This window comes from Bison bison, unplaced genomic scaffold (assembly GCF_000754665.1).
Source record: "Bison bison bison isolate TAMUID 2011002044 unplaced genomic scaffold, Bison_UMD1.0 scf7180017864368, whole genome shotgun sequence".
Lineage (NCBI taxonomy): Eukaryota > Metazoa > Chordata > Mammalia > Artiodactyla > Bovidae > Bison > Bison bison.
The window spans coordinates 1,023,443-1,043,412 of NW_011494940.1; the positions used below are offsets into that span (position 1 = coordinate 1,023,443).

At 45.8% G+C, this 19,970-nt stretch overlaps 1 protein-coding gene and 1 pseudogene across 2 annotated transcripts in view; one reads left to right on the plus strand and one right to left on the minus strand.

The window, feature by feature from the left end:
- Positions 1 to 16,256, plus strand: part of AREL1 (apoptosis resistant E3 ubiquitin protein ligase 1) — a 44,317-nt gene extending 28,061 nt beyond the window's left edge. For both annotated transcript variants that reach the window (XM_010855742.1, XM_010855743.1), the window contains exons 6-20: positions 1,942 to 2,111; positions 2,279 to 2,459; positions 2,662 to 2,909; positions 4,410 to 4,487; positions 5,564 to 5,705; positions 5,838 to 5,959; positions 6,937 to 7,012; positions 7,564 to 7,673; positions 8,255 to 8,434; positions 8,610 to 8,735; positions 10,694 to 10,823; positions 10,912 to 10,970; positions 12,912 to 13,001; positions 13,400 to 13,575; positions 13,686 to 16,256. In XM_010855742.1, the coding sequence (XP_010854044.1) occupies positions 1,942 to 2,111; positions 2,279 to 2,459; positions 2,662 to 2,909; positions 4,410 to 4,487; positions 5,564 to 5,705; positions 5,838 to 5,959; positions 6,937 to 7,012; positions 7,564 to 7,673; positions 8,255 to 8,434; positions 8,610 to 8,735; positions 10,694 to 10,823; positions 10,912 to 10,970; positions 12,912 to 13,001; positions 13,400 to 13,575; positions 13,686 to 13,788 (1,991 nt within the window). In that variant the 3' untranslated portion in view covers positions 13,789 to 16,256. The remainder of the gene's footprint in view (positions 1 to 1,941; positions 2,112 to 2,278; positions 2,460 to 2,661; positions 2,910 to 4,409; positions 4,488 to 5,563; positions 5,706 to 5,837; positions 5,960 to 6,936; positions 7,013 to 7,563; positions 7,674 to 8,254; positions 8,435 to 8,609; positions 8,736 to 10,693; positions 10,824 to 10,911; positions 10,971 to 12,911; positions 13,002 to 13,399; positions 13,576 to 13,685) is intronic.
- On the minus strand, positions 46 to 1,241 carry LOC105000068 (annotated as a pseudogene).
- Positions 16,257 to 19,970: the final 3,714 nt, after the last annotated feature.

Sequence of the window (19,970 nt, forward strand, 5' to 3'; positions counted from 1 at the left end):
CAAAGCTTTTTTTTTTCCCCCCTCTTCGCTGTGGCAGAACTTCAGGGTGGCAGGCTTCAGGAAGCATCCCTGGATATCCACCCGCTCTCAGTGAGGAAGTTCAGGATCCTCTTCTTGAGGACTTTGTCCAGATAGCTGGGCAGGCGGCTCTTGGAGGGGATGCCCTGGCGCTTCTGCAGGTGGTCCTTGATGATGATGGTCTTTACGGTCACGTAGCGCGCGGGGCTCAGGTTCAGCGAGCTGCACAGCACCTTCTCGCGGTCCGACAGGAGCTCGAAGCCCGGCAGGTGCTCGATGGCCGCGAACTCGCCGTCCCGGCCGTCCTCCTCGCGCCGCGCTTGGCGCTCCCCGCTGCTGCCGCCGCCTTGTGTTTCTCGCGCTTGAGGCCGACTCCTCCATCATGGTGATGCCGTTGAGCCGGTAGCACTACCGCTCGCGGATATTGGCATGCAGCATCTTGTGCATGTTCTCGAACAGGTCCTCGAACTCCTTGCACGACATGAACTGGTAGAGCGGCCACAGCTCCTCCTCCTTGGTGACCTTGTGCCGCGCCACCTGCTCCTTCTAGTCCTTGCCCAGGAAGGCGGGCACCAGGTTGTAGTCGCGCGCGATGTTCTTGTGCCGCTTCCGCTTGCGGAGCTTCCGCAGTACATGTCCGTGCACGCAGGTTTCAGCTCGATCTCCACGGCGTTGTCATCATAGTTGACCGAGAGCCTGCTGATGAGCCTCTCAGCGTCCTGGTTGTACTCAATCTCTTAGTAGTCCCGCAGTGGCATGTAGCTCAGCTGCTGCTGCTCGGCCACCGAGATGTCTAGGGGAGGCAAGGGGGTAATGAGGCTGGGATAGAGGGGGCCCCCACTGGGGCAGGTGGGGATGGTGTTGGGGATGCAGGCCTTCCCCAGGTTTCTGTGAATGTACATGCTTACTTAATGCTCCATCACTTCCTGGGGGTTCCGGGAAGCGCCGACTTGAGCTGCCTGCCGTGTCCTCAGCCAGGCAGTACACGCAGTACTTCTTGCAGAGCTCCACCATCTTCCGCCGCCGAGGCCCCGCCACCCCGTGCTCCAGTGAAACTGCCGCGGCCGCTGCCACAGCCACCCCCCTATATAAATTTTAGAATAATACTGCCTAAACTTACCAAAAAATCTTTCTGAGATTTTGATAAGAACTGTGTTAAACCTCATGCAAAGAATTGACTCACTGGAAAAGACCCTGATGCTGGAATGGATTGGGAGCAGGAGAAGGGGACAACAGAGGATGAGATGGCTGGATGGCATCACCGACTCGATGGACGTGAGTTTGGGTGAACTCCGGGAGTTGGTGATGGACAGGGAGGCCTGGCGTGCTGCAATTCATGGGGTCGCAAAGAGTCGGACACAACTGAGCGACTGAACTGAACTGACCTGTGTTAAACCTAGAAACAAAGAACGGTGTTAAACCTCATATTATTTGGGGAGAATTGGCATCTTTACTATGTTGAGTCTCTGAATTCATAAACATGGTATGCCTCTGACCTTATTTCTATAATCAGCATTTTGTAGTTTTCAATATACAAGTCTTCCATGGGTTTTGTTAGATTTGCCCTTAAATATTTAAGATTTGTTTGTGTTACAGTTATTCACTTATTTTTAAGGCCAGTTTCACTTGTAGGTTCCCAGTGGGATTCTAGGCACTATATCTGTAACTCTCACTTCTGTTTCCTCCAATTTATTCTGTCATTGTGGTTAGTGCTTGGAGTGGATAGGAATTTGTAAAAATGAGTTCCCAGAAGTTCATTTGAGTTAATCTCTCTGTTTTCTTTCTTTCTCTCTGGCTCATAATGGTATTGTTTATCCCTAGGAATTGGGCGGGCACCCAGCTTTCTAGGACTCACTGACTGAGTAGATCTCTGTGTCCTGAAAATCACCTCTCTGACGTTACCTTCCCTTGTCTTTATTCCAGGAATGGTGGTTCCTTCCAAGACCAAAATTGTGTGCCATTTTTCTACCCTGGTGTTGACCTGTGGGCAGCCACACACTCTTCAAATAGTGCCCCGAGATGAATATGACAACCCTACCAACAATTCCACATCCTTGAGAGATGAGCACAACTACAGCCTGTCCATTCATGAGGTGAGCAGGCTCCCATCTAGGTCACTTCGATCCGTCTCCTTCTCCCTGACCATGGTGCCAGCCTTCTGAGACTTAGATTAGCTCAAAGTAGGAAAGTTCTTTGTAAATTTCTGCACAAGCAGGGAAAATTATGTGTGGTTGGTGATGGCTTCGTTTTCCTCCTGTAGCTTGGTCCTCCGGAAGAGGAGAATACCGGTATCTCATTTGAGAAGTCAGTGACGTCCAACCGGCAGACCTGCCAGGTATTCCTGCGGCTCACCCTGCATTCTCGAGGCTGCTTCCATGCCTGCATCTCATACCAAAACCAGCCAATCAACAATGGTGAATTTGACATCATTGTCCTAAGTGGTGAGTTGAGAGGAGAGCTGTGAATTAGTCCTCTTCCCAAGCCACTTGTCCTTTGCACATCTGCAGTCATCTAACCCCCCCACCTCAAATATTTGGTATTTGGACCAAAACTTGGTTTAGAGACCTGTGGACTGAAGGTCTGGTGATGGGCAGTTTCCTTTCCTGTCTTGCACTTTAAACCTTATTCCTTGTTGCACTTCAGAGAATGAGAGGAATATCGTTGAACGCAACGTGTCCACCTCAGGAGTGAGCATTTACTTTGAAGCTTATCTGTATAATGCTGCCAACTGCACCAGCACGCCGTGGCACCTCCCACCCATGCACACGAGCTCTGCCCAGCGCCGGCCCTCCACAGCTCTGGAGGAGGAAGATGAAGACTCACCCTCTGAGTGTCACACCCCTGAGAAGGTGAAGAAACCGAAGAAGGTGTACTGCTACGTGTCACCCAAGGTTGGCACTCCCACTCTTGTCCCTGCCCGAGCCTGCTCATATTTGGTAACCAAACCCACCCAGCAATGGTCTGAGAATCAGGGTGCAATCATCACCTTGTGGGGGCTCAGGGATACTAAGAGATGGCTTCCCATTGAGCAAAAGGCTACACCGCCTCTTCTGCCTCTTTCAGGCTTGGACTGGATTACACCTCTGTCCAGAGAGTCTGTGCCTTGGTACTTTCGAGCACCTGGGGCGTTCTGCTGTTTGATCACTCCTGGGAAGATTTTTCAAGGCACGGCTCTAGAGTTTTAAAGAAAGCTACTTTTAACCATTAATAATTTCTCACTAGGGTAAAATCACTGTTGGCCCTTTGTGCCGTTTGGGAACAATTTGATCTTTCATGCTGTGATTTGTGAAACCACAAGAGATGTCATCATCGGGGTACAGGGTTAGAATAGAGAAAGTTTGGCAGAGACAAGGGAGGTGAACTTCCCAAGGCCCCTGAGCTGAGAGACGCTTTGTGTTAGGGAGTTTCTTTTTTAGTGTTTGTATTTTGCTTATTTATACAGACCTCAGAAAAACGAGACTCGAACCATCCCATTACATTCCTTTAATCTCATAGCAAAAACTGAGTTCTAATTCTGTTCTACTTCAGAACACTTCACTGTGTACCATTCATCATTTAAACATCTAGCCTTCATTTGTCCTGGGGAATGGCTATGAGGGAAATGGTAAGGTAGAGATGAAGTGAGATTGGCTATGAATTGATTATTGTTGAAGCTGGTGATAATTCATTGTACTGTTTTCTTTAGTATGTGTTTGAAATGTTCTTTAATGAAGAATTTTTTTAAAAATCAAGAAAAAAACCTGACCTACTATTTGTTCAGATAACAGAGGGGTCTTTTTAGATTAAAAAGTTATTGCATTGTCTTTTCTTTTTTTTGAATGGCAAGAGACTTCTTTTTATTCTTACATATAGGGTTTTGTGAACTCTTCCGTATGCGACTCCCCCCACCCGCCCCGACACCATCATCCCCAGCACATCCTTGCTGGCATTCTGATAGGGATAAAGCAGTGGGCAGGGGCCACTGGTGTTCCCTGTCCACTGATTTGGAAGAAGTCTCTCTGAGAAGTATCTGGCTAAGCAGGAGGAGAGTCTGATTGTTTGTAGTGAAATGAAATGATGATTTTGAAATGTTCTCTACTTGTAAAGTGAAAACCTGATCTCAGATATTTGGAAATGGTAGTAAGACCTGAGTATTAAGGTTATGAGACATCTTTGTGAAATTGTGACAACAATGTCACACTTTGTGAAAGTGTGACAACAATATTTTAAATTTGCCTGTTTTTAGGTGGAATTGATGTTTTCTGTTTGATTTCAGTCCTGACTAAATTATCCTTGTTTAGAGAGGAAAAGGGCTATCCTGGAAAATACGGATGGGGACAGGTATTTGAAATACAATACCCAAACAGAACCTCTTAGTCATTCATTTCATTTTCTGTGTGTTGGTCCTCCAGCAATTCTCAGTGAAGGAGTTCTACCTGAAAATCATTCCCTGGCGCCTTTACACCTTCCGGGTATGCCCTGGAACCAAAGTAAGTTAAACCTTACATCCGGTTCATGTAGAACAGGCTTCAGCCTCCCAACATCTCAACCTTTTATTTTTTCCCAGAAGGGCTTTTGGTATTTCTGGAAATTCTCATTGTGCACACAGGATTCATTGCCAAATAAAGAAGCAGATGCTACCTCCTTATGAAGGCAATAGTTGTAGGAGGACACATGCCTACAGAAACAGTAGTTAGTAGAAGTCAAAATACTTCAACAATTCTCTCCTGCCCCTAAGACTAAGCTAATGGAGAGAGTATTGGAGCTCTGACCTGAACTTGGCTTCCTAATGTGCCAAAACTAACTGTTTCAGCACCAGTGGTCTCATCTATTAAAAAAAATTTTTTTTTTTTTTTTTAAATTTCTGAGCTTTTGAAATCTACTGGCAAATCATTTTCTTCCAGCCAGTTTGCCCAACCTATTCAGGTATTCATTTGCTGTTTTACATATCCTTACAGCTTTCACACTTCTTATATTTTATGTTTGAAAGTCTGTAGTATTACCTGTGATCCTTACTTACCTTGCCTGTGATCCTTACAGGTGGTCTCTATGACTCAGTTTAAAATAAAATCTGAATCATAGAGCATGCTCCGTCACTCAGTTGTGTCTGACTCTTTGTGACCCCACGGACTCTAGCCCATCAGGCTCCTCTGTCCATGAACTTTTCCAGGCAAGAATACTGGAGTGGGCTGCCATTTCCTTCTCCAGGGGATCATCCCAGGCCAGGGATCGAGCCCCCGTCTTTTGTATCTCCTGCATTGGCAGGCGGGTTCTTTACCACTGGCACAGTGGTAGAGGACAAAGTCTCAAAATGGAATCAATGCCTGGAGGTTCCGGGGATGAAACCCAGGCCTCATACATGCAATGCATGTGCTCTACTGCTGAGCTGCACCCCCCACCTGAAGTGAAAAATAAGGAAGTGTACTCCTGGTAGGTACTTACTTGGATAAAATAGGCTTAACTTGTTTTTGTTGGTTGGTGCAGAAGGGTAGGGATGTGAAGGATTTTTGGTGGATTTGAGGGCTTCACAGAGTAATTCTTTCTTTTTTTTTTTTCCTTTTGTTAGTTTTCATACCTTGGCCCTGACCCTGTCCATAAGCTGCTCACCCTTGTGGTGGATGACGGCATTCAGCCTCCTGTGGAGCTCAGCTGTAAGGAGAGGAACATCTTAGCGGCCACGTTTATTCGCTCGCTCCACAAGAACATAGGTGAGGTTGGACAGGGAGTCTGATGGGGAAGGCAGTGACCCCAGATACGCTGAGTACATGAGGATGTAGGGGTGGCCTACACAGGGGACTTGTAAGGATTCTGTAATCATGATGGATCTTGCTGCTCCTCAGGAGGCTCCGAGACCTTTCAGGACAAGGTGAATTTTTTCCATCGAGAGCTTCGGCAGGTACATATGAAAAGACCACATTCTAAAGTCACCCTGAAGGTCAGCAGACATGCCTTGTTGGAATCGGTGAGTAAAGTTTCTTTCATGTCAGCAGTTGAACAGTTATCAAAAATTTCCAGCTAGAAACCTCTGTGCTATTTGGTTACATCCTGCAGGTTATTGTTTTTATGAAACACACATCTTTGTCTTCTTTAAACATGTTAAGCGCTGTCCTTTGTGTTTGGCTCTACTGAATTTGGGGCAGATTTGTTGGAGGTATGTTAATTGAGGGGAGAGACTAGTTGACACATTGGCTGTAAAATCTGTTCTTGACTAGTTCCCGAACAATCTCATGGACTTCCTATGGAAGGCAGGTATCAAGTTGTTGTTACAGAAGAAAGTTCCTGTTATGGAATCCCAGGATTAAGAAGAGCTCTTACGGGATTAAAAGGAAATGATTTTTGTTGTCACTCTGGTCTGATGGAAAAGGAACACCTGATGTGTTTCTGTCTCCACTACACAGACACTGGCATAGTTCTCACATTCCTTGACAATGAGAAGGCTTTGGTCCCTGTCCAGAAAGTGTTTGTGATGTTTGGCTCTGGCAGGTGTGACTGGAAACGCCTTTTCTCAGCCACTTTCTCCTTGTGGCATGGCTCCCTGTCTGAACCTAGCCTTGTGGATTAAGATGTCTAGTGGGTAGACTGTACTTTACTGAAAACCAAGACTCCTTGGTTCTCTTGCTGACAGCTTACTGATTTGAGCCATTTTATTTCAAGTTTCTCATTAATAAAATGAGGACTGTTAGGAAATAAAGTTTCAACTTTCCAGTCAGGCAATGGTATAAATATGAATTTGATTTTTTTAATCTTAAATTTCTTCTGGAGATATGTGCATTTTAAATTTAAGATGGTATTGTTAAAGCTTATTTTTGAGTAACATATTGCTTCCAAATACTTCTGACTATTAAATGGACAGTGGTAATGTTCTTGTGTTTTTGTCTTTAACACCCAAGAGGCACTGGCCAGTGTTCTGACAATTTCTTTTCTTTTACTGCTTTTCAGTCTCTGAAAGCCACTCGGAATTTTTCCATCTCAGATTGGAGCAAGAACTTTGAAGTGGTTTTTCAGGATGAAGAAGGTCAGTTTTGAAATTTCCCACTCATCTTTTTTAACTCTCCTTCCCACTCCTCCCTGTCTCCTTACACGACATCCACAGAAACTGAAAACAACCCTCCTACACATGCTTGCCACCCCTGCTCCAGCTTCTTTTTCCCAGGGAAAAAGAAGTCATGAGTCAAGACCAAAAGGGTGGTGTTTACTGGCTAGATGGCTTGGTTGAGCTTGTAGAACACAGACGGACAAGGATTTGGAAGGTGAGCTCTTATGAGTTTGAAGCAGAAGGGCAGAGTAACCTTTGTAGTACCAAGAGAAGCAGCAGTTCCTGGGATCTATGATCTGTGTTTCCACGCTAGAGCGCATCAGCTTAGTGATCAGAATACCTTTAATCCTACAGAATGAGGTGGGATTTCAAAAAAAAATGTCCACAGTTAAGGTGGGTTGGAATATTGGACACCAAGGTGGTGAAATGGAGGGAGGAAGGATCAGGGAGTATAAAATGATGAATAAATGAACAAAAATGATAAAAGGTGATAAGCCAGCATCACTTTTGATTTTTATTGTACTTTCCAGCTCTGGACTGGGGAGGGCCTCGTCGGGAATGGTTTGAGTTAATCTGCAAAGCACTATTTGACACCACCAATCAGCTCTTCACCCGATTCAGTGACACCAACCAAGCATTAGTGAGTCTGTGACTTCCCCGGGGGTGGGAGCAAAGTGTGGATTGTGTTATGATGGAGAGACTAGTAAGAATTTGAACTAATCAGATTACCTCCCTCCTCTTTGTCTTCCTTATTTCATCTCTAAGAGAAAATGCAGACAGATGAATAAAAAGCATTATAGTGCAGAGGCTGTTCTACTCCTTAGTATTTTAATAATTAAGCCACTTTTTTCAGAACATCCCTAAAGCAATTGAACTCTGTACAAGGTCTTTGACTAGGGGAGTAGGGAAGTAGACTCTGGCTGAAAGAGGTTCTGGTTTAGGGAAGAGGCATTATATCATCCACTGATTGACTTCTGTTTGTAGCCAGTGACCACAAAATCAGTAGAAGATTCTTCAGTTTATTGTAAGTCCATATTTGTCCTTTATCCTCCAGTCACTTTGAATTACTCGGTGGTGGCTACCAAACAATGCCATTTGGATGGGCTCCTTGATCCTAACACTGAAATTCTTGCTCCCTTGGGATAGAGTTGTGGAGGGAGAATCTTCCCAGAACTAGGCTTGAAGAAAAACGATCCAGGACCTTTTATCTCTCTTTGACAGGTGCACCCTAACCCTAATCGCCCCACTCATCTGCGCCTAAAGATGTATGAGTTTGCAGGGCGCCTGGTGGGCAAGTGTCTCTATGAGTCCGCTCTAGGAGGAGCCTACAAGCAGTTGGTCCGAGCTCGCTTCACCCGTTCTTTCTTGGCCCAAATCATAGGACTACGTATGCATTACAAGGTAAGGTCTTAGGTATGTGTTTCCTGCTAAGTCCCCTGGCCATTAACTCTGGAATCTCTCCAACCTCTGTTTATTATTTTTGAGGTTTGAAGGGGTAAGTGGTTCCAGGCAGTTACAAATTTTATTTCTGGGTGAGAGTGGTCATGTTGTGTTCTGTGTCTTTTTGTCTCCTCAGTACTTTGAAACAGATGACCCAGAATTCTACAAATCTAAAGTTTGTTTCATCCTCAACAATGACATGAGTGAGATGGAGCTAGTCTTTGCAGAAGAGAAATATAATAAATCAGGTCAATTGGATAAGGTGAGACAGAGAACTGAAGCCTGTGGGTCCCATTTCTCAGCCTCCTCTGTATCAGGGCTGTCTAGTAGAGCTTTCGCAATGATGGAAGTGTTCTCTATTTGTACTTTTGAACACCCAAAATGTGTCTGGTATGACCAAATACCTGAATTTCTAAATTAACTGCCTGTGACTAGTGACAGCCGTATCGGACAGTGCAGCTTTGCGGCACTATATCCCACATTGCATGGCCTTGGCCTGTTTAAATGGAACCGGAGACACATACACCATCCATCCCCCTCATCCCTCCTTTCCAGTAGAAAAAGAACGAAGTGATAGTGAAGTGTCACTGCACAGGCAGTTTTGGAAGGGATGACAGTGTCTGTCTCAACATTAGGGGCAGGGAGGTAATTGACTTGCATTTTAACACTGTGCCTGTTTATTTTTAAGGTTTTTATTAGAAAACGGCCAAAAGTATTTCTGATGCACATGTGATTTTGTTTGCATTCTGGGGTTAAATAATATCAAATGATCATGACAAACCTGAAGTTGCAGTTATAAATAATTGAAACCAAAATAGCAATGACTGAAAGTTTGTGATCACTGATAGCACTGAACTGATAATCAGATACCCTTGTGAGCCCTGGGAGGGTCTTAGCTGCTGGCCTTCACGCCTGTGTGGGTGGAGCCCGTTTTCTTGACCCAGCACTGCAAGGCATCTCGAGTCAATAGAAGACTGAATTAGGATCTGCAGGCCTAGGGGAGTACTGATTTTATTTGGATTTGATATGAATACTAAGTCATTTACTACTTAGGCTAATAGTTAGAAGTGTTTGCTACTGCTGCTGCTGCTAAGTCGCTTCAGTTGTGTCCGACTCTGTGCGACCCCATAGAAGGCAGCCCACCAGGCTCCCCCATCCCTGGGATTCTCCAGGCAAGAACACTGGAGTGGGCTGCCATTTCCTTCTCCAATGTATGAAAGTGAAAAGTGAAAGTGAAGTCGCTCAGTCGTGTCCGACTCCTAGCGACCCCATGGACTGCAGCCTACCAGGCTCCTCCATCCATGGGATTTTCCAGGCAAGAGTACTGGAGTGGGGTGCCATAGAAGTGCTTACACACGTAAAATAAAAATAACCAGAACTGTGCACAATAATAGAAAAAGTCTTACATGTTTAGATCCATTGAGAATCTTTGCTCTGGACCAAAGTTCTGTCCCTCCCATGCCACGGTCAGGACCTTAAAATCTGATTTTGTAACTAAATGGAGGCCTTCACTCACCTGTGAAGACAATCTTGCTCGTTGGGCACAGGTTTTCCAGGGTGGCTTTAAACTGTGTTTCAGGGCTTCCTCAAAGCTCCCTTAGGAGTTGCTTATCAGAGGAGGGTGCCAGTTCTATTTGAAAATCATACAGTTCAGCCTTTTCTTCGCAGATAGAAAAACCGGGAGTCCAAATAGCTAAGTGACTGAAACCCCATAGCAAGTTAGTCTCCAAGTATCAAGCCATGGCTTTTTCTATTGCCTCACGTTAGAAACAGAAGAATGTAGGGAAACATCTGTACACGTCTTGGAATTTCTGAGATTATGCTTCTTTACTACTTTTCTGGCTTTATAGAGCCTCAGTTGTCTCGAGGGTTTAAGAGAAGAGGTCAGTAATGGTTTAATTTTGGACCAGAGGAATGTTAAAGTGTTGCTAACAAGGGAACATACATATCTTCCTGTTGCATCGCCACTATTTGACCAGGTCGGAGAAGACTCCCTGAGAGACCTGCTTCAGAAACAGTAGTGAGTAGAATACAGCAATAGTGGTAGGAACCCTGAAGTTTAGTTACTGAGTAAAACCAAGTGTGTTGAAAACCTGAATGCAGAGCAGGAACGTGTGACAGCGGTGCAGTTCAGTAATGTGCTGTTTGTGGGACATGCCGGGTAGCTGTCGTCTTTTAAACTCCCATCCACACACTCTCCCTGTCTTTTGCTGCTTTCAGGTTGTAGAACTTATGACAGGTGGAGCTCAAACTCCCGTCACCAATGCGAATAAAATCTTCTATTTGAACCTGCTGGCCCAGTATCGACTGGCCAGCCAAGTGAAAGAGGAGGTGGAGCATTTCCTAAAAGGTGGGATTCTGTTGGCTCTTGGCTTTGAGGCGTAAATACCTGTATCACATGGTGTGGATATAGCTTTCACTTGGGTATTTTGTTTCAGGCCTGAATGAGTTAGTCCCTGAAAACCTCTTGGCTATTTTTGATGAGAATGAGCTTGAGGTAAGTGCTTACAATTGGAACCCCCTGTCCCTGGCTTGCTGTTTTATTACGCCCACAGGAACCAGCGTCCTGCGCCTTCTGCTAGGAGATGCAGTAGGAAAGCCCTTTGGGAGTTGGTTTCACTTTTGTTACTCTTCATGCATTGACCCTTTCTCTAGCTTTAAAAAAATTCGAATGTGGAATAACTATTGATGAATAGTAATAATGACTATTTACTCATCAAATATTATTGGTACTGGTTGAGTAGTAAAGAATGTTGGTACTTTGTACAGTCTTTGTAACTCCTGTGACCTTTTAAGTTGATTTAAGGCGTTAGAAGCATTTATTTGTTCAGAGACTATTTATATCGAGTGCCTCCTATATGGCATGTGCTTTTGAGGAACTGGGGGGCTCATGGAGCCACATTCTAGTGAAGGAGACAATCCAAAGGATGTGAGGCCTGTCATAGCTTAGGGTGACAACGCTACAGAGTTAATATATTCTTCCTTTAGATCCTGTGACAACCGGAATGCACTGTAAGATGGTAAATACCTTGCTATAATGAGCAGACTTGAAGTTCCATGAACTTCGGGTGTAGGCCAAAAGTAAAACCGGTTTGTTTTTACTTGCTGCTCACATGATACATGTAACGAAAGTTATTAGCTTTAACATCCTATAGCCTTTATTAAAGTTTCTCTAAACTGTTTGCTACAGTGAGGAAGTTCTTTAAAATTGGGGAGACAGGGGACTTCCTTGGTGGTCTGGTGGTTACGACTCTACGCTCCCAAGGCAGGCGGCATGGATATGATCCCTGGTTGGGGATCTAAGATCCCACATGGAGGCGGTGAAGTATGCCCCCTCCCCCTCTACCCCCAAAAAAAGGAAACAGGAGTTTCAGGTGGTCTTGCACCATTTTTATTCTTATTAACTGAACTGGCTTTGAGAACAAGAATCAACATCTTTTTCAGCACATTTTGTACCTTTAGGTATAAAATCCAAATAATGCAGTCCTGAAGTTTCCAGCAGACCCGTTACCTAGTGCCAGCATTTTCCGGGCTGAGAAACAGCTACTGGTGGATTTTATCCTGAAGCAAAATGTTTGTTAACAATTGGTAAAGTGTGTAGGAGGAAGGCGCAGCCTCTCAGGATTGCTCCCCTTCCTGCTCTTAGTTACTTGTTAGCAAGTTCTTTTTGAAGAAACCAAGCTTCTCAGGCTTCATTTGGGCTTCTCTTGTCTCTTGATTAGGACTGCCTTTACAGCTATTGGATGAGTACTCAGAGTCTGCTAAGTAACTTGCTGGATCCTGAACCAAATTAAGACATCAACAAGAAGTTTAGTGCTCTGATGTCATTAATGTTCTCATTTTTTGGCATTCTTTTTCATTTATCTGATCAAGTAGAGGTGGAGCTAAAGGGACAGTAGTAAAAGTTCAGTCCATAAAAGAAAGGGTGGATTTGGGGGAAAGGAAGGGCCACCTAACAAATTTGTAAATGGGGCTGGGGTCTTCATTGAAGGGGAAGGGCCCACTTTCCCCCTGGTATTCCCAGGCCACATCCAGAGCAGTCAGTAAACACTTGCTTCCCTTTTTGACCTTGGTTTCATCAAAACAATATATATAGCAGCAACTCTTAATGAGGGGTGCCCATCAGAAACACCTGGGAGACTTTTTCAACGTTTGTAACCTGTCCCTAGAGATTCTGATTCACTAGGTCTGGGGTAAGGCCACAGGCATCTATCTATCTCTATATTTTAAAGCTCTGTGAGTTTTACTGCACTGGTTAGGAACCATTGACCTATTAATAATTGATTTTCCTAAAATAGTATTCTTGGATTATGACCTCACCATGCATCTTTTTATTGATGTTTCTGTATTCCGCATTTTTCATGTTAACATATTTTGACCTTATGATGGGACTTCACCCCTCTGACTGTCCCAGTAAACACCTGACTGTCTTCTCCAGCTGCTGATGTGTGGGACTGGGGACATCAGTGTGTCTGACTTCAAAGCCCACGCAGTGGTCATTGGTGGCTCGTGGCATTTCAGAGAAAAGGTAAGTGAGCCAAAATTCTTTCAGTTGAATTTGTACCATATTATACAGAAGAAGTTTCAGAGGGAAAAAGCTGAGAAGCAGACATGTCAACTGGGAAAAAGCGATACATGGCGGGGAATGGCAGATGGTCATCCAGACAGATGGGAACCCTCGTCCTTAAGGGCTATTCATGCTGCATCCACAGAGGCAATAATGTTGAAAAGGCGGAGAGAGAGAACCTAGCAGTCAGGGACCGCCCTGCTGGCTGGGTGTCCGCATCACTCCCTTTTAAGTTGATTCTAGCTGCGTGCAAATAACCAGGGCCCCCCCCTCCCACTTCAGAGCATCCGTTCCTTTCCCCAGGGATCAGATCCGCAGCAACACCTGGGTGTGACCCCAGCCTCGTGCTCTTCCCACAGGTCATGAGGTGGTTTTGGACCGTGGTTTCCAGTCTGACGCAGGAAGAGTTGGCTCGGCTACTGCAGTTCACCACAGGCTCCTCTCAGCTGCCACCCGGAGGCTTTGCTGCCCTCTGTCCCTCCTTCCAGATTATCGCGGCCCCGACCCACAGCACGCTCCCAACTGCACACACGTGGTGGGTATCTGACAGCCCGGCGCAGGCTGTCACAGAGAGTTATCTTTGCAGCCCTCGCTGGTACGGTCTGCTCATGTGAGTTAATCACTCCCCTCCCCTCGGCCTTGCAGTTTCAACCAGCTGTGCCTCCCTACGTATGACTCCTACGAAGAGGTGCACAGGATGCTGCAGCTGGCCATCAGTGAGGGCTGCGAGGGCTTCGGCATGTTCTGACCACTCTCCCTGCCATCTGCTTGGCTCCCGTGGCTTCCCGGAGCCTCCAGGCGGCGCGCGCCACAGACGCGACCGCTGACCCTGACACAGAACCATCAGCCAGAAGCTGCGGCGTGCACCCCCGCAGTGTGTGGAGGAGTCGGTCACCCCCCAGCTTCGTCCTTCCCTCGCCCCCTCCCTTACCCCCAAGAGCCCCCTTTGGCAAGCCCCTACCCTGAGCAGCTCGCTCAGTCGAAGAGGAGGGTGGGGCCCGCTGCGCTCGCCCTCGGTTCTCAGAGGAGCTCAGTGGTGGGAGCTGCCCCAGCCGCTGGGGGGAGGCGACACGGAGGCTCGGCCTTTCTGGGAGCACTGCGATCCTCGCCTCGCCCAGCCTCCTCTGCCAACGCTCCGCAGGGGTTCCCTCCGTGTCCCCTTGACCCGGGGTCTGTGAGTCCCTCTTGGAGACAGGTGACTGCGTCTGCTCGCCAGGAGAAGAACAGACGGGAGGTGGCCCACAGCGACAGACAGCCTTGAGTTTTGTCTGTCTGCACAACGGCCGGTGCAGGCACAGGACTAGCTCACGTGGTTACTGATAGCACCGAAGGGTCCTTTTTTCTTTGGCGTCAGAACTGGAAAATGAGCTTTTCCATGCAAGCGTTTCTGGAAATGATCATATCGTTCATAAAGAAGAACTCCCTAGTAAGCTTTTTTCTTTTTGAGTATAATAAACCTGTGAGACAGACCTAAGAATGTGAAAGCTTAGCTGGGCTGCGGCTTCCAGTGCTGAAGGCGATGCTCCTTTAGGGTTGTGGGGCATTTCTTGGCATGTGACTGGCTTGAAGACTACTGATGCTTGTCCCTGAGTTTGTTCTTTACACTGAGATGTGGCTGGCCCTGGCTCCTTACCTCCAACTTGTGCTGTCTGCTAAGAGCTGGGCGTTCTTTAGGTTTCCACTGAGGAAAATTTTGGAGCAAGAAATTAGGACAGTTCAATAGCATGCCACTGGTCCCTGGTTCTCTCTGCTTGGTGTTCCCTGGCAGCACTAAGACAAGGGAGAAGGGATCAGTAATTTAATTGCTTCTCAGAGGTCCTTAGGGTCAGGACACAAGGGACACACATCGAGGAGCTGTGTCAGATGATAAACGCCTTGCTGTCCCAGTGACTTCCTGTCACTCCCTCAGTTACCAGCAAGGGCACCTCAGGAGGGAGGAAGACAACCAGGTTCACTGTGGCGTGACTGAAGAGAGCCTGCAGCTGTTTCTTGGAAGATGGCGACAACATTTTCCATTAACGATTTGAATGAAGACATTTTCAAGACTCAGAATCTCATCGATTTCCGAAGTTTCTGTTTCTAAGAAGGCTTTGCTGCAAGCGACCATTCCCAATGGGGCATTCGACTCTGAGAATATTAACAAGCCATCTTTATAGCCAAAACCAGCAAGTACAAAGAGTCCAGAGATGAGGCGGGACTTGAGGCCATGCCTTGGCCTGCCGGAAGCACGTCTGAGCCCTCCTGTTCCCAGGGATCGTGAGGAACACGCCTTCCTGAGCTGCTACAATTCCTGCCTGACCTCACTCCTTCGCAGTTGTCATCTGTCCTTGGCATGGGTGCTGACCTCACTCACCCTTGGGGTCCAGGGTCCAGCATTGGGGCCCTCTGTGCCCCAGGGTCCTCCACGCCACACGGTCACTGCTCTCCTCAGGGACCAGGACAAGGTGCTGCCCTGTGGGATACAGGCAAGTGTCATCATCCCCCTGGGAAGCACAATGCCGCCCTTTGGGCCCAGAGAGGGATTCCAGCTAGGGGCACGTGGGCTGGCTCTGCTGTCTTTGGCCGTTGTTCCTCTTCCAAATCCTGTGTCCCCCATCCCCTCCCCCCCCTTGCCCCTCCAGAGACTGATGCTGGAGCGTGAGTTGATTTTCTTGGCTCGATCTGTCCTTTCTGAGCTCTAGTCATAGCACTTTTCAGAGCATCCTGGGTACCATGGTGGCGCAGCTGCAGCCTGCGGTGGTCCTTAGCCCCAGGGTCTTTGTTTCACAAAACCCTTTGGTACTGTTGTGGTTTTGTATTCTTCCAGTGTTCTCTCTCTCTGTCTCTCCTAACTATTCAAAAGTATCTTTGCTCTTTTGCCCTTTCCTTTGACCTTCTGTTCTAATCCTGCTTTGGAATTAGCCGGTATGGGGAGAGGTACACCATGTCGGAGAGAAGAAAGAGTGCCTGTTACTGGAAGTGTTTCCTATTCACGTTTATTTTGCTCAGTTCTTTTTATTTATGCCCTTGTGGCCCAGGTACTTGGGCAGCCAGCTAACCTCCTGGCTAGTGAAGGAGACCAGGCACAAAGTGAACACCAAGGAAAGTGTTGTGTGTTTCTAGAACTCCAGCAGAGACCAAGCCCTGCTGCAAATTTGTCAGGCCAGACCAAAGGGCCACACAGTTGCTCAGTAGTGTAAATATTTTGTACAGTGAATAAATGAATGTTTAAAAGGACTAAGAAGCAAGTGACTGCTTTATGTGGTGATTCAGGGCTTAAATTGGAGGTGGGGAAGGAAAAGAAAAAATGTAGAAATGTTTTTGCACTTCCCCAGTAACCCTTCAGAAGCAGTCAACTTGAGGTAGAATGGACTCCCGGAGCCCTAGCCCGGTCCAGACCTGCTTGCCTTCTCACCCTTCCCTGATTGCTGTCCGTGGTGCCCGGCAGGGCCTCGGTGCCTCCTTGCACAGAGAGCTAACAGCTGGGACAAGTGCTTGTACTCAGCTCCAGAAGGAGAGACCAGTTTGGCAAAAACAGGATGTCTGTTCTCATCAGTCTTTTAAGTGTTAATTCCTTATTGTTTTACTACACAAGAAACTCAGTGTAGAAAATTTGGAAATTAAAAAAAAAAGTACAAGAAAATAAGATAGTTGCTATCCAGAGGGAAGAACACTTTGGTGGGTGGTCTTATTTGCATATGGCACATGTATTTCTCAATGTCCTCTCAACTCTTGACTCTCCCACAAGTGCTTTGAGTATGGGGAAAAAAACCCATAAAACCTGCTCCTCAAAAATTTTGGGGTAGCAGGTGGGATGAATTCTTTTTCCAACCATAGATAAGCTTGGCAGAGAAAACCAGACCTCTGATATAGGCCTTACAGGAGAAGTGTTAGGGACCCTGGCTTTCTTGCGGAAGTGAGTTTGTTGTCTTTGACATTGGTTCCCATTCTGGAAAATCAAAACAAATTCCCCTTTGTAATTGTGTTTTGTTGTGCTTTTGTCGTGTTTTGCTTGTTTTGTCTTTTTGGCCACTCCGCATACCTTGCAACTACTCAAGCAGGGATTGAACCCAAGACCCAGCAGTGAAAGCACCAAGGCTTAACCACTGGACTGCTAGGGAATTCCCCTGTAATTGTTTTTAAAAATACAGATTTTTTTTTTTCTCTTCTGCTCCCACCTCCCAGACTCAGCGAATTGGAATCTTAACTTGAAAATTACTCCTTTAGAGTGCATTCAATCCACTCCCACCTCATCAAGCTCTCCTGAGTGGTATGAGATGTGTTAAACACACAAAACAAAATTCTCTCCCTCTAGCTTTACACTTTCAGGTTATTTAACAGTCTTAAATCTTTTACACTTGCTGCTCTTATGGTTTTGACTGGGTCACTATGAACATTCATCACTGAGTGATTTCATCCCTTCGTGAAGTTATTCATAAGACTCAAGAGGCTGGTAGAATTGTTCTTGAATTAACACAATAAAATGCTGCCTTCAGCTTCTCATGGTGTTACCTCTGAGCCACAGCAGCTCAAGCTCTGAGACCTCTGCCCAGCCACACTTCTCTTAAACAGTGGAGGTTCTCCAGCAGGTGGCTTGACCAGAGGGCTCCTTACCTCTGCTTTGATTTCACTTAGACCCTCAAGCATAACAGACCAGCTCCAGGTATCCTGTAATATACTTTCATTTAAATAATTCCTCTTTTATTTGGAGGTGAACATATATACCAAAAAGGCATGCAGCATATACACTTTAACAAATAATTATAAGGGAAGTGCATATGCAACCATCATCCAGGAAAGAAAGAAAGAAAGTGTATTACAGCACTGCAGAGCAATTACCTAACCCTTCTGGAGGTAACTGTTTTCCTGACTTTTAGGATACTTTTTTCACCAATTCCCTTTTCAATGAGCCTGTCCCAAAAATCACAATGGAGAGGAGGGTGGGAAATGAGTCCATGTGGTCTCTTGATAAGATGCTAACTAAGGTCAATTTCTCCACAGTTCGTTTCAAAAGTCATCTGAAACCGTCATTGCCCCATGAGAATCTAGTTCAGATTCCTAATGCTGAATCTGATGAATCAGTCGTATTCAAAGACTATCAGTTCAGTTCAGTCGCTCAGTTGTGTCCGACTCTTTGAGGACCCCATGGACTATAGCATGCCAGGCTTCCCTGTCCATCACCAACTCTTAGAGTTTACTCAACTTATGTCCATTGAGTCGATGATGCCATCCAACCATCTCATCCTCTGTCCCCTTCTCCTCCTTCAATCTTTCCCAGCATCAGGGTCTTTTCAAATGAGTCAGTTCTTCACATCAGGTGGCCAAAGTATTGGAAAAGACATCTGGAAAAGACCCATTTTCATTCCATCTGGCCATCCAAATTTCCAGATACGATGCATCAATTCTTCAGCACTCAGCTTTCTTTATAGTCCAACTCTCACATCCATACATGACAACTGGAAAAACCATAGCTTTGACTAGACGGATCTTTGTTGGCAAAGTAATGTCTCTGCTTTTGAATATGCTGTCTAGGTTGGTCATAACTTTTCTTCCAAGGAACAAATGTCTTTTAATTTCATGGCTGCAGTCACCATCTGCAGTGATTTTGGAGCCCCCTAAAATCAAGTCTGTCACTGTTTCCATTGTTTCCCCATCTACTTGCTGTGAAGTGATGGGACCAGATGCCATGATCTTCGTTTTCTGAATGCTGAGTTTTAAGCCAACTTTTTTACTCTCCTCTTTCACTTTCATCAAGAGGTTCTTTGGTTCTTCGCTTTCTGCCATAAGAGTGGTATCATCTGTATATCTAAGGTTATTGATATGTCTCCCAGCAATTTTAATCCAGCTTGTGCTTCCTCCAGCCCAGCATTTCTCATGATGTATTCTGCATATAAGTTATCCTTCACATATTTCTTTCCCGATTTGGAACCAGTCTGTTGTTCCATGCCCAGTTCTAACTGTTGGTTCTTAACCTCCATACAGATTTCTCAGGAATCAGGTCAGATGGTCTGGTATTCCTACCTCATGAAGAATTTTCCACAGCTTGTTGTGATCCACACAGTCAAAGGTTTTGGCATAGTCAGTAAAGCAGAAATAGATGTTTTTCTGGAACTCTCTTGCTTTTTCGATGATCCAGCGGATGTTGGCAATTTGATCTCTGGTTTCTCTGCCTTTTCTAAATCCAGCTTGAACATCTGGAAATTCATGGTTCATGTACTGTTGAAGCCTGGCTTGGAGAGTTTTGAGCATTACTTTGCTAGCATGTGAGATGAGTGCAATTGTCCGGTAGTTTGAGCATTCTTTGGCATTGCCTTTCTTTGGGATTGGAATGAAAACTGACCGTTTCTAGATATTTGACCATCCAAATTTCCAGAAATTTGACCATTTCAGAGACCATCAAGTCTCCGCAAAGGTTCCCCCAGATATTCTAAATTGGATAATTTATTCGGGATGAAGTCAGTGTATGTAGTTGCTACTTCTTGGAGTCCCCAGTTAGCAGGCTGGTATGGCCTTTGTGGTCTTTGATGGCCGTGAATGCCTTAAACTATGTTCGGCTGGCCAACTAGGCAACTCTCTGAGTGAGCAAGATCTTGGGAATTCATTTCTTAGGGGTGATCCTAGGAAGAAGTCAGTCTTGGACTACTCAAGGAGCTAGGCAAAGATACAAATTTCTTTTCTAAATGTTTTTGTATCCTGGACCAAGTGGCTCTTCCTGACGCTGGGAACCTACTTGTATCCTATGTTTCTGACTCCAGCACTCCTGGGCCTCCAGCCTCCCCTGTGGGCGAGGCCTCTCCTGTCATTTGGCCTTTTCTCAAAGAAGATGCCCATGAATCCTTTTGCATCAAGTGTGCAGAATGGAGCCCTCAAAAGAATAGAGAGCCATGAATTGATTTTAACTCTCATGGTTCAACTTTGGGCAAGACAATCTTTTAACATTAGTTTTCTGAC